This window comes from Solea senegalensis, linkage group LG10, assembly GCF_019176455.1.
Source record: "Solea senegalensis isolate Sse05_10M linkage group LG10, IFAPA_SoseM_1, whole genome shotgun sequence".
NCBI classification, from domain to species: Eukaryota; Metazoa; Chordata; class Actinopteri; order Pleuronectiformes; family Soleidae; genus Solea; species Solea senegalensis.
Window position 1 is genome coordinate 175,613 of NC_058030.1, and position 17,211 is coordinate 192,823.

General features: G+C 37.8%; 2 protein-coding genes across 2 annotated transcripts; one reads left to right on the forward strand and one right to left on the reverse strand.

The window, feature by feature from the left end:
* Positions 1 to 2,928: 2,928 nt before the first annotated feature.
* Positions 2,929 to 9,134, reverse strand: si:dkey-30c15.2 (uncharacterized protein LOC558938 homolog). The gene is made up of 12 exons (XM_044036505.1): positions 8,991 to 9,134; positions 8,851 to 8,894; positions 7,716 to 7,782; positions 6,678 to 6,809; positions 6,077 to 6,181; positions 5,947 to 5,996; positions 5,752 to 5,871; positions 5,622 to 5,667; positions 4,792 to 4,863; positions 4,531 to 4,684; positions 3,979 to 4,061; positions 2,929 to 3,891 (listed from the first exon to the last, which is right to left on the reverse strand). Exons 1-12 carry the CDS (start codon positions 9,030 to 9,032, stop codon positions 3,730 to 3,732), a joined length of 1,077 nt encoding a protein of 358 aa, XP_043892440.1. The 5' UTR covers positions 9,033 to 9,134; the 3' UTR covers positions 2,929 to 3,729.
* Positions 9,135 to 12,566: 3,432 nt separating this feature from the next.
* Positions 12,567 to 17,109, forward strand: LOC122776456 (ADP-ribosylation factor 4-like). The gene is made up of 6 exons (XM_044037007.1): positions 12,567 to 12,757; positions 13,442 to 13,522; positions 13,619 to 13,728; positions 14,973 to 15,044; positions 15,552 to 15,677; positions 15,785 to 17,109. Exons 1-6 carry the CDS (start codon positions 12,691 to 12,693, stop codon positions 15,869 to 15,871), a joined length of 543 nt encoding a protein of 180 aa, XP_043892942.1. The 5' UTR covers positions 12,567 to 12,690; the 3' UTR covers positions 15,872 to 17,109.
* Positions 17,110 to 17,211: the final 102 nt, after the last annotated feature.

Sequence of the window (17,211 nt, forward strand, 5' to 3'; positions counted from 1 at the left end):
GGCAAAGTATTTGTCACACTTTAAATACAAAAGGAAGAACTTTTCAGCTCAGTTCAGTTTGGGAGAACTCACACAGGAGGAAGAGACGTGAGATGCTGTGCTTTGTCTGTGAAAACCCATTTTTATTGTAAAGCAAATGAAGTCCATAAAGAATATGTTTGTCAAATAATAACCTGGACTTTTTGTGTAATTTCTCCCTGTTACAGAATAAATATCATTGGTACAGGAAAAGTCCCATCTTCTATTAAATGAAGACATTTTATTATGGGAAAGTAGCAGTGGAGCAGTTTCTTCCTCCCTGCAAGTGTGTGTTGATCAGAAATCTTTTAATAGGCGTGTCACACAAACACACACACGCGTATGCTCAGTGGAATTTCCCGTGTAATTAGTTGGACTACATTATCCTGTTGTATAATCCAATTATCCTCCACCATATTCTACCTAACTTACCGCTGCCGAACCTACGTCCGCAAAACACTAAAAACAGTTGACAGACTCAGCAACCGAATGTTTAAATGTTAACCAAAGAGGACACAGCTGACCTACTGATTATATTTTATTGATTAGGTAGCAAAACAAACAATAAAATAAAACAGCATATGTAATCAGAACAGCAGTAATCACCATCATTAGCTAATAAACTGGTGTGGTTCCTTAATTGCATTCAGAAAATTCACTGAGCACGGAATGGAGCAACTACGCGTACAGAGGGAACACACACAGTCAACCCTGTCATGTGTTGTTATATATAGTTCAATGAATATTGTTCTATATAAAAAAAAAAAAACAATGAAAAACATGACAATGAAAAGGTTTGATTTGGTCTAAAATTATTCAGCTGATAAATTCAGTTTTTATGTCACTCGTAATGTGATGTTTTCAAATTTGATGTTTTATCTTTCATATATAGACTGTATAGTCTAGTCTATATTTAAGCTTTATTTTACAAAAATAAAGGAGAACAGCAAAACATCCCAGCCAGCAAAACTCTAAATAAGGGTGGACAATATGGGTCCCAAGCTAGTTTGTCCATGGTTTCTCAGCCCAAAAGTAACCCTTATCTATGTGGCACATTAAGGTTTTAAATATACAGTGGTATTAGATTATCAGACGAGAAGAAGAGGTAAAGAATAAAGAGGAGCTGACATTTGTTCACAGCCTTGAATAAAATTGGATATTTCAAATCAAATAAAGCTGTCAGTGTATATAAAAATTCATTTTTAAAAATATTTAAGCTTTTCAAACTGACGCCACCCAGACTAAATCCACTGTGTCCCAAAACTATAGCAGTTTGAGGAAAATACAAACACCACATCATCCAATTTAGTTTCAAACAATGTCAGTGCCCTGGATTTATAAATATTTCGAGGGGAAAAAATGTATACAGATTCATGTCGTAGGCGCATCCTTGGTAAATTGCTGTGGGAATAATGCACAGCGTCTCATATGGACATCCTGGGGATGTGTGTTTATAGGTCACATATTCAGGCTTTACAGAATGTCTCCTTATGTGTTGTTGAGTCAAAGTTATGATTCATTTATCTCACTTATTTCATCTCTGCTCTCATAAAAAATGGGGGTAGAGATACTTCTGCTCAAAATAGACTGTTTTTCTTTTATTTATGTTTAAACTTTGAACTTTAATGTATTTCCAAATTTCACAAATGAACCCTGAGAACACAGAGCATTTCGGCTGCTTTTTTCCATCACTGTGTTTAAACATCCAGTTTATACAGAGGCTATAAGAATGTGCAATATAGAGTGTCTTATATCCTTTTTTTAAGCCCAATCTAGACAATCTGATTTAAAAAAAGTACTCGATCGGTTTGAATATGTGAAATTTGGAAATATATAGTTCAAAGTTCACTTGGCTTGTTTTTATGAACAAAATTAAAAGAAAAAAGTTCTATTTTGCTCTACTTTATATACTAACTTAGACTCAACAACACATAAGGTGATGAAAAATCACACACCCCCATGATGTCCATATAAGGAGTTGTGTATTATTTCCACAGCAATTTACCATGGGTTAAAAAAATAAAATACCAAAAATACTCCCTAAATCTGACTAAGGATTTTAAAGTGAACACATAATCTGCTGTTAATATATAAGACCACTTCTATGTAGCTTATTCCTCTTTTGGAAGTCACTTTGGAATAAAAGTGTCTACTAAATGCTTAAATGTAAATGTAAATATTGGTTCAACACTGTCAATAACACAACCTTATGTGGGGAAATATCCCATAATCTGAGCCAGAACTACTGCGAGTGGTGGAGAACGAGGTTTGTCAGTGTCCTGTGTTGCTGTTACAGCACAGTAGTGAATGACATTAAGGTGCAAAACAGAAACAGATGGAGACCATGTCGTTTCTAAGTGATAACAACTTTGAAATGTGATTCTTTCGCAGAGATGAATGCGTTTTTATTCATTCAACTTTGTCTGTGGATCTCAAGGCAAATGAACCGTAACCCAAAGACAAACCCGTCTGCAGCAGCACCTCACGTTCTGAGCTCTCATGATGTCATCGTGTTGTTTCAAAGGAAGCCCTGTGCAGTCATTTTGATCCAAAACAAGGAGGTATTTTAAATACTGCTGTAATGGTGGGCAGACAGGTTTTCATGGGAGTGTGGAAAAAAAAGTCAGATGATGCCTCTTATCAAGATTGGCTTCCTTTCAAAACCTTGACAGATGTGAAGATTACGCCTTAAAATGTGGAAAGCACCAAACTGTTTGTAGGATACCCTTATCATTCATATTCATGTACAGAATTGTTTTTCTTGCTTTTGGCCTCTCCCTCTCTCTGGGTCACCGCAGTAGATTATCCGCACACGAGATTTGCCCTGGTGCTCTGGATGTGTCAACATATGATGTCCAAGTGAAAAAACCTGTTATAACTGTAATATTGATCTACAAACACTTGAGGGAATATGGCAGTGTAACCCTTTTGTTTTAATGAATCCATATTGCTGATTATGAGCACAGTCATAACTGAACATAAAGTTTACATCACAGTACAGAACATACAGTAATAGTAAGTAAGTGCAAAAGAGCGAGTGCAAATAAAGCAGTCGGTCAACCATTAACAGAAAGTCGGTGTGACAAAAACGGCTAAAACGCGGTCATGGAGTTTGAAATACTGTAACACAAGAAGAGCGTGACAGGAATGCCCTGTGTGAGACCCCAGCGTTGCACAATCACTCGTTCTTTTTTTTCTTTTTCTTACGAGATAAGTTGTGATTGCACACAGGCATAACAAAGCAGATGCTCCGCCCCCTTTTGTCTTGTCTTAAACAAGTCAGCATTCCTCAGTGTTCCAACACACGTGCTCCTGAGAGTGAACTCCACCACCGCAGGCTGACATCTGCTACTGACATGACAGAAATGTGACTGTGGGCTTTCTCTCTCACTGTTAAATAACACACATAATAACACACCTCATAATTCTGCCATATAAATAAAACAAAATTCTTTTTACAGAGAAACGTCCCTGTGTGACTTTGCTTATCACATGAACAAAGTCACATAATAATCATAATAATAAAAAAAACAACTGCTGGTTCAACGAGTGTTTCTCTTTTCAGTCAGACAATGAGGGCGTATTAGGTTTCAGTCTCAGTGAATGAAGTCAGGAAGTGTGCAGGCAGGCAGACAGACAGACAGACAGACAGTCTTCCTCAGGCCACTTCACTGTGCCAACAACTGTCTCTAAGTGTCAGTGAGTTTCCAGTCAACGCTCAGTCAACGAGCTCTTCAGCGATTCATCAAAAAAGGCCACGTGGTTGTGAGCCACCAGTGGCGTGTTCTCCCCGAGGACGGCCTCTGTGAAATTTGGTCGTCTCCAGGCGTAGACCATGCTGTTCAGGAAGCCCTGCAGGGACACACTGGCAGCCTGAACCCCCCCCCCAAAAAAAACATTCAGTGACTTGCAACTCCGACATCAGATGAAATTCCTGCTTTTTGTTCCTCAAACACAAACCTGTATCAGATAAAGGCCAAACAGGCTGCGCTGCTCCACATGTGTCCATGTCATGAGGGTGGACAGCAAGATGAGGACGAGAGCTGCAGCCAGGAGAAGCATTGACCATCATCAGTGGGACAAATTAAAGCTGCAGTGCTGCAGTTCTGTGTGTGTGTGTGTGTGTGTGTGTGTGTGTGCTTTTCATAAACATAAAGGATTTCTCATTATTTGTCTTAAGGAGCGCTTGTGTGCATACAGCAGCAGAGCAGCGGTGGGTGGGGTCAGCTTTTTGAGCAGAAATCACTTCTCTAACAATTTACCAAGGCATAAGTGAACTCAGCTGACCATGACCATGGGGCATAATGAATGAAATTTAAAGTGTTACATTGGCATCATTAATAATCAAGCATCGGCTACTGCGAGATTGGTGGAAGGGCCCTCCATCAAATTCAGCTTAGGGCCCCATAAAGGCTTGGTGCGTGAACTCAGGTGACGATGGTTTGAATCAAACTGACATTAGTTAATATTTAAAAGTTAGTAAAGTAAATTAGTTTTGAATAAAGTGAATACCTGGTGCCCAACAGAACAAGATGACCAACACCATATTTCTGGCCGTAGAGAACTCTCTGGAGAATCTCCGTCTTGAGCGTCCGTCTCCCTCGACTGGAAAAATCCCCTGAGAATGATGTCTCTCATACCATTTACCAACCTTATAGTAAATGACCTGAAGCCAGAAAACACCACAATGATTACATCTGGCTTACGTAAGCCAATTATAGATCGTCGTCATATTATGGACAAATAACGCAGGCGACTGTGCTCGTGACTCACAGAGCAAGACAGCATCACTGGAATCACCACGAGGAAAAGAAAGGTTCTGATAAATATGTCGTGTTTGAACTCCTGGAAAGACAAAAAATATGAATTATATAAATACAAACACAACAAATACAGTATGTTTGACTTTATTATATTGACAGTGTTTGTGTGTGTGTGTGTGTGTGTTTAAGAAAAACTCAATCTTATCTGCCAAAATCAAGCAGTCTCTTACATTACATTTCATTTTTACTTGGACCAAAACATACACCTGAATGAATGAATGAATGAATGAATATATTAGAGGCTATAAGAATGTGAAACATAGAGTGTCTTATATCCTTTTTTCAGTACAAAAACAACAATAATAATTCTCACCGACTATATAAATGACGTGAGACAAAAGTCAAAAATGTTTAAAATTGGATTACATTTGTGAAAATTGGAAATACGTCACAGTTCAAAGTTCACTTGGCTCGTTTTTATGAACAAAACGAAAAGAAAAACGCTGAACTTTGTGACTTCTGCACAATTGATGCTACTTGGATTTTGTAAAGCCTGAATATGTGACCTATATAAGGGTTAAGACACTTGTAACATTCAGTGGCAACTTTTTAAAAAAAACACGTCTCTTAAATGTTCAATTTTTATACAATATTGAATAAATTAAATTAGAGGAAAAACACGATTTTGCCAGATGAAGATATTCAATTGCCTCGACAAATATTGACCCAAGGCCAAATGTACTGGCTGACCTCTGGCCGACCCCCCTTTCAGTGAACAACTGAGAATACAGAGATAAAGTGAGGGTGTGAAAGTCTTTCATGAGAGAACGTTACACTCACAGTATCCGAGCAGGAGTCCCTCCATATGTGCAAGAACAAAAGACAACTGTGACAAAAGAAAAATCACTTATACTTCAAACCAGGGACTTTTCAATGACGTACTATGTATTATGTATGTTAGTGCGCTCACCTGTTGCAGTACTTGCTGTTATTACGGATGTTTATTCGCTTGTTAGCGACTGGAATCACCAACGCTTCTTTCATGAAAGGAGTGAGCACATATCCTACGTATATCGCTGTGGGAATCAACCTGTGATAGAGCGTCAGAGTCAGAGTGTGTTTGACCCATGATGATGTCAACAAAGTCTGCAGAGACAGAACTCACCACACACTCACATTCACAGCAATGTGCAATATTCTCCTCCTATACTGACTCTGGAAACCAAGACACAGAGTAAGAATGATGACGATGATCTTTGAATTTGACTCTGAAAATGCAGCTGCAGGCTTCGTACCTGTTCACTCTCATCCTCTGCTGGTCTTGTTCTCCATCCTTGGATTGCGTCCTTGGACTTCCACGCATAAACCACCACCAGCAGGAATGAAACGAAGTAAAAAGTCTAGAACAGACGAATAATGTGTGAAAAACTGTCTTTGTCTCCACATATTACAGAACAAACAAATTCAAGCAAAAACGAGAATAAAAGATATAAAGTTTGGTTCCAACATTTCATTCTTTTTACTTCCAATGAACACTGTAATATTACTCCACTAACAAAGAACAACATCATACTTTATGCTGTGCAAAGGCACCATAAGCTGTCACTAATCACTTTTCGTAACAAATATAAAAATTAGAATTAGATTAGGCCCACAACAGAATGGTAAATCAGACATTTTAGGTGTAATTGAATGCATTAAAACATGAACCCTTTCAGGCTGAGGGAACAGTAACACGTACATAAGTGAGGACAAGAACTACTCACCAAATAACAACTTTATAGATGCAATATAAGCAACGTCAGACTGCGGCTCATTTTACTGCTAGAATGACTCAGGGAAAAACCCTGAACGATGACACATGTGACAGGAAGTGTGAAAGTAAGCGCTCCTCACCAGTGACAGCGGCAGGCTGTGTTGGCAGATGGTGACACTGTCGTCTGTTCTGACTCTGTTCATCACACTGGTGAACATGAGGGTCAGAGCGGCCAGGAGGTCTGCCAGGGTGAGCTGCACGAGGAGGTGCACCTGCTCACACACACACACACACACACACACAGGAAGGGTTGTTTTATATATGTGGACCGACTTTTTAAAGATGAAAACTACTGTGACTATTATTAATTCACCAAATAGATCATCGACAGCAAACATGATTCTTTCCACGACCACTACTTTAACATGTAATATTATTATTAAACGTTTGAACAACAGATGTGTTGGAGAAATGAATCACAGTTTGCACAGTTTGAATTCATGCACGTTATCTGATAAACACATAAATCTACAGCTTGTGTAAAAGGCTGTTTTGCACTTCATTCATAGTGAGGACCCTCATAGACCCACAATGTCTTCCATAGCCCCTTACCCTAACCGTAACCATCACAAGGAAATGCCTAACCCTAACCTAAACCCAATTCTAACCGTAACGCTAAAACTAGGTCTTAACCCCCAAAAAGCCCTTTAAAGAAGTGAGGACCAGCCAAAATGTCCTCACTCTGTATGGTTTATACAACTATGGTCCTCACAAAGCCACAAATACAAGACAACACACAAACACACACACACACACACACACACACACACACACAGAGTCTGGTTTCCATGAGTGAGGACATTACATTAATGTACTGGAGACTTACTACAACCTTAACCATAACTACTACTGGCTTAACCTTAACCTTAACCTTAACCTAACCTTAACCTCGTCCTAAGCATAAAACATGTCATCACCTTAAAATGTAATCATTTACATAATGGGGACTAGATTTTTGTCCCCATTATGTCACTATGTAAACAGTTCTAGGTCCCCACAATATTGAGTACACACATACTAACAACAGATCAACAAAAGATCAACAAACAGATCAACCATAAACATAACACACACACACACATCCATAAACATAATACACACACACAACCTTGACTAACCTGTTGCTGTTTTAGATGTTTCCATCTCACCAAGGACACGACCAGCACAGAAACACTCCCAATGACACTGCAATTACAAAATCAATCAATCAATCAACAATAAGGTGTAAAATTCATGAGAAACACTGAACTGCAAACGTATGACAACATGACACTGGGCCAACCTTGTGTATAAGACACTTTTGGTGACTAAATGACAAACCTCTGTATGACAGCCGCTCATAAATGAATGAATGAATGATGTGGATCCCTATATGAAAAGTTAGGGAGAGACTTTAAGTGTAATGTAAATTGTGAGGCGTGTAAATGTGTGTATCACGTTTCCAAAGATCTTTTTTAGAATTAGACAGAGTTATTTTTTGAAGTGACAGTGAGTTTGTCCTCTGCATTTAACTCATCCTTATCACACACCAGTCGTGCACATGTGCACACAGGGGAGCAATGGGGGTCTCTTGCTCAGGGGCACGTGGCCCTTGACCCTGGGATTTGAACCAACAAGAAAGGTCACAAACCCAATTCATTTCTTCTTGGCCATGAGCTGCTCCGAATGCCAGTGAATAGGTAAAAACAACTAATTATTTAATGCAAATGTTTTACCACTTCATTTTATGCGTGTGATATTTTACAAATCTTAAAGGTATAGTGTGTAAAATGTATTAGTGACAGTGCATGGTGCAGCAGGATATCCCTCACCTCACTCTTCCTTTCCAAGTGTGTTGGAGAACAAAATTATGCAGCCTTCAGTTAGCATCAAAACTCAAAAGTTGTTCATAAAAGGTTTCATAAAAGGTTCATTCTGGGGTAATGTAAAACAACTATTTATACAATTAGGTGATTCTACATTTGTAAAAACTTAAAATTACAATTATTATTACTTTGTAATAAAAGTATAATTATCTTTCCCCCTCAAAATCAGAAAGGTTGTGCATTCGGACAAAAGAAAGAAAGTGAAGCAAAGACGTGATCGAGCTACAAAAATCCAGTTCCCTGCTGAATAATAAGTCACTTTAACCTGCCTCATGTTACCTTACTGGTTTGGCAGACTTTGGCAGAATGAGTCGATTGTTTTAACAAAACGGCTTCAGAGTTCATTTAAGAATGTAAGTGAAAAGGATCAAGGCAGAGAGAGTTTTACCTGGGGGTAAGTGATACTAAGTACACAATGGTGAGCTCATCGATCTGAAAAAAAGACAATGAAAACATGTTTTCAGAAAAGTATGGCAGCGTTTTCCAACCTAAATATTTCCATGAAAACAAAGTATGATCCAAACTCACCATATCTCCACTCAGTGTTCCATTAAGCTCCATGGTAAACATACAAATGTGACTCTATCATCCAAAACCCACGCCTGTCCTAACCAACCGCTGTGTGAATGTTCTCCAGTCGCAGCAGACAGTACTTGTATAAAAGTCTGCACCTTGTCACGTGCTGCTGCTGCTGCTGCTGCTGCTGCTGCTGCTGCTGCTGCTGCTGCTGCTTCTTTGACTCCACCTGCTCTGACTGTGTGCTTGTGTTTTGGCCTTTGTGCTCTGAACGGCTGAGTTCTACTGCTGTTGTTTCTCATGGCATTACCCAAACAGGACAGTATGTGTCTCATTTCAGGACATGAAGTACTATTTTGGCAACTAATGTCACTTTTTTAAATAAATTTTTCACTGAAATAAACGATGAAGATGTTTATTATCTGCTCTCCCGAGGGTTTCTTTATATGCACAGGACTTTCAATGTCTGTGGTCAATGGCATTTGGATTGAAACAATGTGACTGAATGTTGGTCTTACATTTCAGCAAACTGTCACTGTGTGTATCTCCTGGCGTAATACATTTCATTTTCCACATGAAATAATGGGACAAACATAGGTTTTACCAGTAACGTAAGGTTTGCAGTGTCCAGGGTGTGACCCCGCCTATCGCTCCCTACGTCAGCTGAGATTAGTGCAGGGCCCCCGCGACCCATGTGGATAAAGCGGTAGAAGACGGATGGATGGATAGTTGTGTTATTTACACCAAACCAGTGTCACCAGTTTTTTTTTAACCTTAGAGGGCAGTAAAATCACAAAAATGTCCTAGTATTAATTTGCACTTTAATGTCTAAGGTGACGCACAAAGTGTGGTGATACTGCACTTTACAAATCTTTAACTTAATTAATATGTCAATTTCATGTGGCCTGCTAAATGTCTGATTTGATATTTCTAGATTCATTTTGCTTTAGTTTATAGTCAATGAATTTGTGTTCATATCCATTTTAACATTGTAAAGCATTATTTCTGCTTGTTTTTTGGCGGCTTGAGAATATAATACATTTAGTTGTATATTCAAGGATAATTTAGTTTAATCAAACCATATCTTTATTTGATGTAACAGTCTCTCTATTGTTTGAGACAGCTGGTTCAGGTTTTCCCCTGAGCAATATAAGGTGGACTCATCTGCAAATAAAACTTAACTTTAACACTTCAGAAAATGTACACATAACATTAATATAATGATGTTTGTGTTGCTGTGAAACTGCATACATGTTTCCCATATTTCCTGTGTCCTAATAAAGTGAAATAAGTTTGTTCAGTGCTTTGATTGCAGTTGTTGCCGTTTTATTATTATTATTATTATTGTTAGTATTATTATTATTATTATTATTATTATTATTATTATTATTGTCAAGTATACTGTACGTCATTCCATAGCAAAACAAACACATTTACTTTTTACTTTGACTACATCTGGTGGCAGGAGTTGGCTCTGCGTGTTGTCTGTGGCATCAGAATATGGCGGCTCCTCCTCACAACGTGTTGCCAAAGTCAATGTAGAAAATGCAACGTGTTCCAAACTACGTGTCAGAATGTTGTTGTTATGAACTTGAGCAAGGACAACATGACGCTGGTTTACTTTTGTATGGTACATGTCACTTACACTTACACCAACATGAGCTGCAGTTTCTTGAGTTAACTTAAATATATAGATTTTAAAAGTCTGAAACTCTGACATGTACTATTGTCATGTTTTGTCGCACCACTGTTTTACATGTCATTTGAAAAGATGTTTTCGTCTTTTACTACAATTTCAAAGTTGAGATGGATCAGGGAACAATTTATTTGACATACGCTGGCAACACATCTGAAATTAGCTAAACATGTACCATAAAAAGAGATACTGTGATATGGTCAATCCTGTGCTGTACAAAAAAAAAAAGAAGAATACAAAATGGAAAAATAACACAGTCAGAAATTGAGTTCAGTGAACTTTTATATATTTTGTATTACAGGTCCTGGTAGATATTTGAATTATTGTAAAGTTGTCTGAGAAATGCAATGCGGAAGTATTTCAGGAAGAAGAAAAAAGACGTTGATTTTTTGTTTTGTTTATTAATGTTGCTTTAATGGCAAATTTCACCATTTTTTGTCTTGTCTTTTATTGATACAAATATAAAGTCAACCAGTTTAATAACTTAAGCTCAACACTATTTAGATGCCGAAATATACCTAAAGATATCTAGATTTCTTCAATATTATTTATTTATTTATTTTTAAATCTCAACGTACTACTGGGTAATCAGGGATCAGCCTTGGGCCACTGTCTCCTGTGTAAATAAAACACTAAAAGAGTAACAAGACCTTTCCCCAATTGCATGAAATAAATCCCTTTGTAAAATGAATCAGGGGCTCTGTAAAAACAACAGTAAAACTGTGCCACTGAGAAAATAAGAACATGTATTCCAGTGAACTTTGATCAAAGTGAATTCTTTCTATCTGTGGTTTTGTATGACAGGGACATCTAGTGGTAGTAATTAGCTCTGCGTTTAACAACACCATGTGATCAAGAATGAAATCAAGTTGTGTTAGAAAATGCAACGTGTTAGAAACCACATGTAAACAATTGATTGGGAAGTCATCAATGTCGTTTGAGCAGGGTAAATATACATATATATATATATACATATGTGTGTGTGTACCGTTCGAAATTGATTTGATTTACACACGTGGATATTTGTGCAGACGTGGATATAGACGTTTCCAAAATATACCAATTATTTATTTAAATATTTATTTACTTTTCTTTTGTCACAATCTCAACATTTACAAACATGATTGTCATACAGAAGAGGATTAGGGACACATTGTTTTGGGGGAAAAAATTATGACTTTAAATTCATAATTATGAATTTTTGCGCAAAGGGCCACATGTATGTCTATATATATATATATATATATACATATATATAGTATGACTTTTTTTCTCTCAGAAGTCAGGCTATTTTATTTTATTAATTTGTGTTTTTTTTTAATAAAATAAAATAGCCTGACTTCTGAGAGAAAAAAAGTCATACTATATATTTGTATATATATATAGACATACATGTGGCCCTTTGCGCAAAATGAAAATGTAATACAATTAACTGTGATTCTACTTCCCCTCTGTCATTAGTATCACAGTGACATCTCGTGGTAGGAACTGGCTTTGCATTTTACAACACAGCAACGGATAAGATGCGACGTGTCCAAAACTACGTGTGAGAGTGTTGTGATGTAATTTGAGCATGAAAACCATGTCATTTAATTTTGAATGGTAAATTCCACTCACACAAATATGTAAAGCCGTAAATGGGTCAAAATTACCATTTATTTAAATGTACTAAATTCCCGTTTATTTATTTGTTTTTATGCATTGTTTTTTTTTCTCAAATCCCCAAAGTAGTTTTTTTTTTCTTTTGTTGAATTACTTCTTCAGCAAAACGGCACTCACGGGAAACATAATAAAAAACAGAAATTAAATAATATTTATATTTAACGGAGGAAAGAAAACACCTTTTGTCAATTGTCGATGGTGTGTTAATAAAGTTGATTCAAACTGATGACGTCATGGATTCCACGTTGGCCCGGACGTGGCAGTCGGAGAGGAGAATCATCCATCCCACCGAAACTCTGCTGCGGTTAATAAATACAGCGTCTCCTTCCTTCACTGAAGCATCCTCGGTCAAATATGGGGCTTACTATATCTTCGCTTTTTGACCGTCTCTTCGGCAAAAAACAGATGAGGATTTTAATGGGTGAGTGAAAGCTTTGTTTGGCTATCATTACTCTGTAGCGTTAGCTGTAGCTACAGCACTCGTTTGCTCGTTCTCGGCGAAGTCGTTGAAGGCACAAACATCTGGGACAGAGTCGAGTGGGGAAAAAACCCAAGAGTCAGTCAAATTAGTTATTGTTTGAAAAAAAGTATAGACGGTTCCACCGTTAACTGTTACTGTTTTATCTAGGAAGTTTGGCAATGACGCTTTTCAAGGGGGCAACTTAAACATTCCGGAAATGGCTGAAATGACAATCTAATGCTTCTATGTTCCGGCGTCAGAATAACTCGGTCAAAGAATTGTTGGAGAACTGCTATTTAAAATGGCGGATGATTGACAGTAGTTCGTTACCTGTCCTATTTTTTTTATAATACCTAACTAATGATTTTGTCACTAATTCCTCATGACTTACAACTAGTGATTGCCAGTGTACATTATTAATTTGTCCTGTGTACTGCGTCCTGTCAGTTTGGAGTGATATGTAAACAAAATGAGTATATTTGTTAAGCTTGACTGTCCCTGATGACAGATGAGTCTCACTCTGAAGTCACATGCACTGCTACCTGGTGATTAGACCTAAAAGACTTGTATAATAATTTGCTCTTATGTTCTCTCCTTTCCTGGAAAACATGCTCATGATTTTAACCACACTCTACTTCCCTGTAGTTGGGCTGGATGCTGCTGGAAAAACAACAATCCTGTACAAACTGAAGCTGGGTGAAATTGTAACCACCATCCCAACTATTGGTAAGTGATGGTCACCCTATTTTTGTTTAATGACAGCCTTTAATTAATAATAAATGTGTATTGATAAGCTCTTGTGTTGTATTTTATCATATAAAGGTTTCAACGTGGAGACAGTAGAATATAAAACTATTACTTTCACTGTGTGGGATGTCGGCGGCCAGGACAAGATCAGGCCTCTGTGGAGACACTACTTCCAGAACACGCAGGTATGAGTGAGGCTGTGCATCAAGAAGTATATGTTCTTATTCTACTTTTCCTAATTTATTGAGTTCTCCAATAGAATTTGTAGTAAGAGCTTGGATCATATAAAATAGCTGGTACCTTTCCTCAATCTTAACTATGTCTAGCAAGATTGTTTTATCCAGTGATGGGGAAGCCACTGGGAAATGTAGTCAGCAAAGCCACTAATTACTCTGTACAACTCAAATGACATGTCACAACTCAGACCCAACACACTCAAGTATGCAGCTAGTTAAGTTACACAGAAATGGCAGATGTAGCTGCTACATCAGACACTGCTTAAAGGTCAACCAACTTCACGCCACTAACTAAAGTTAATGCTCTACAACTTCTAGAATAAGGAAGCATCAGTCACATTGAAAATGTGACGATGGCAAATGGGGTGAAAACATGTGGACACTATCCAAGATCACAAAGACTCTTTTGACTGGTGACATTGATGTAAATGCAGAATTCACCTTGAGCTGTGCACCAGCTTGTATTGTACTGGAGTACACTCCTCCTGTCCTGTCTAACCATGCCTTCTTCCAGTTGCATATTTAGTTGTGAGTCATCAGGGGCCGGTTGAACCGCCTCTGTGGTTTACAAACCTTAAGAAGTGTGTTGTTTATTAAATCAGGTTTTAGTCACTCCTAAATTAAAACGGGTTGCACCTCTTTCACTATTGTTTGCAAAAATCTGAGTAAATACAAAATATTTACACCTATCCCATGGGTGGTTAGTTTATCGATTATCGATAATCGTCAAATAGTTGACGATTAATTAAGTAATCGATTGATAATCGATTAATCCAGTAATTGTTGCAGCTGTTATTTTCTGATATTTTATAGTTTAATCTATTATAAAAATAGAATGAATCCTGAATTTAACAGAGCATAGCACTAAATTGGCACAGCCCCACCCAGGTGTCTTGTCTTCATGTCCATGTAAAGTGGCACATTATTTCAGACCGCTCTCTGTTTTAGCTTCAGAAATACTAGCTTGTAGCTTGTGTTTCACTCTCTTCTAATGTCAGTGAATCAGTGAAAGAGCTTCAGGAAAAAAACATTCAATTCTGGAAATGGCAAGGTTGAATTGTAGTAAAACTACTGATGTCACTACCTGTAACGACGCCACTGCCCAACACTGATTTTACCTGTACTTTTTAATTGCTAAAACTTACCTGGTACATCTAACAACTCTTGTTTTGTTTATTTTTTGTCCCATCCAGGGCCTCATCTTTGTAGTGGACAGTAATGACAGAGAAAGAGTGGCAGAGGCTGCAGACGAGCTTTCAAGGATGGTAGGTACTTCTGTCCAGCTCAGTGGGGATAATAAGGCAGGGGAAGAATTGTACCAGACAAATGACAAATTAGGATTGTCACTTTTTTTTTATTTACAAAATTCCAATTTGAACGAATTATGCATGACATGCTGTTCATGTGAAGATATTCAGATCCCCCTTACATGATGATTTTTTTTATTATTTCACTGATAGTGAGAGAGCAAGGTTGAGAGTTTGATTTCCGGCTGCTCGTCAATGTGTACTTGATAAATACACTGAACCCAACGTTGCTCCTGACAGCTGTGCTTGCAGTGTGTAAATGGGTATTAAGGATGTGTAATTTTTAAAATTGGCACAATATGATTGTATGGGTGAATGGTAAAACTGTAGTGTAAAGCAGCTTTGAGTGGTCATTTTGGATAAAAAAAAGTGATCTGCCTGCTAAAATAGGAACACATAGTATTATTGGCCCTAACATGAAATCTCAGGACTGTTGTTCTAATCCCTGCTTTTCTGTCTCTCCAGATGCAAGAGGACGACCTGAAAGAAGCCGTCTTGCTCGTGTTTGCTAACAAACAAGATCTCCCCAATGCCTTAACTACCACCGAGCTCACAGAGAAGCTTGGCCTCCATTCCAGGACCAACAGAAGAGTAAGTAATGTGAATAAACGTGCAGTCCCTACACCTGCAGTAAAATTCAAACCGGCAAATGTGTGCAACAGCATTCTGTATAAGATATATGATCTCTTGTTCCACAGTGGTATGTTCAGTCAACCTGTGCCACCCAGGGCAATGGGCTGTATGAAGGACTTGACTGGTTATCCACAGAGCTGCACAAAAACTAATGAAGGAATGACGGGACAGATGATGGTGACAGACTGAGCACCACAGTACAGGAGAGAAGGCACAGACATTCAATGCAGAAACATTTGGTCTTCCAGCACTCGTGTTGAAAAAAGGACAAGGCTGTTTGACACTCTGTTATCTTTGGGAAATTTGACAGTTTTGTATTTCATATTTTGTTATCAATACTTTATTGTAATATCTTTTGCTTTCTCCCTTGGTTCGAAACTCTTTACCATTTGTAATTCAGTTGCACAGTGAGCAAATGGCCTTTTCGGGAAATTCTGTGGTTTTTATTTTTCTCCTCTTGATGCCTTGGCTCCTGTCTAGGCAGCATTTGCAGTAGTGAACTACTTGCATCATTATTGGGCTTCTTTATAGTAAGTTTTGGGAAATGATAATATAACACTAAACCTTTAGGGAAGAAACAACTTTGTTGCTGCAACAAGTTTTACAGCAAGTGTTATCTGACTCCCTTTCAGAGCTCACTCTTCACTGCTTTGTGCTTAATCCTGAGGTAGCTTGTTTCTTCAAAGGTGTGTAGCTTGTACTATGAGAGTGAGGATGTTGGGTCATTTTCACAGATTTTGTAAGTAATGTAAAATCACGTGTTTGCCCCGTCAATGGATCCAAACAGTAATATTGTGCCTTCTGGTCCCTCTACACAAATCACTTGTAGCTCCTAAGATGCTTTTTGCATATGCTTTGTTTGACAAACGGATGCAGAACAGTTGTGTGATACATGTCATATGTGCTGCAGTGTTTCCTGTGGTGTGGCCAAACCATGCCAGTTTGTGTGTGTAAATTGCTTCCTTGCAACTTGACTTTATTATTGACCAGGATTTTATCCTGTTTGATTATTTGTGAGTTTGTCCCCGTTCCTCTTTTCTTTTAACAATAAATGATTAAATTAAAACCACAGTTCTTCAGACTTCTCCAACATTAAATCTTTTTAACCACAAAGACGCAAGCAATTGATTTTTCAGTGTTGACTCAACGCCAGTGTCTGCATGAAATTGACTTGTTTTGTGTCAGTGCTTAGTTCTGAGTTTATTGTACCATTTGTTGGCATAATTATATTCTGTATGATAGTCCACTACTTTTGAAACCAAAAATCATATTTGCCCATAGATTTTTTTTTATTTTATTTTCTTGCTTGCAGATCCTGGAGCTGCCAAATTATTCGCTAAAAATATTTTACAATAAAACCTTTGAATAAAGCCAGCATATGAAAAAAGTACTTGTCTTGGACTCCTCCCGTTGTTTAGAATAAGTAATTGAACAAGTGAAAGTATAACAACTATTACAACAGAAGTGACAAAATGTTTTGTTTCGTGATAAA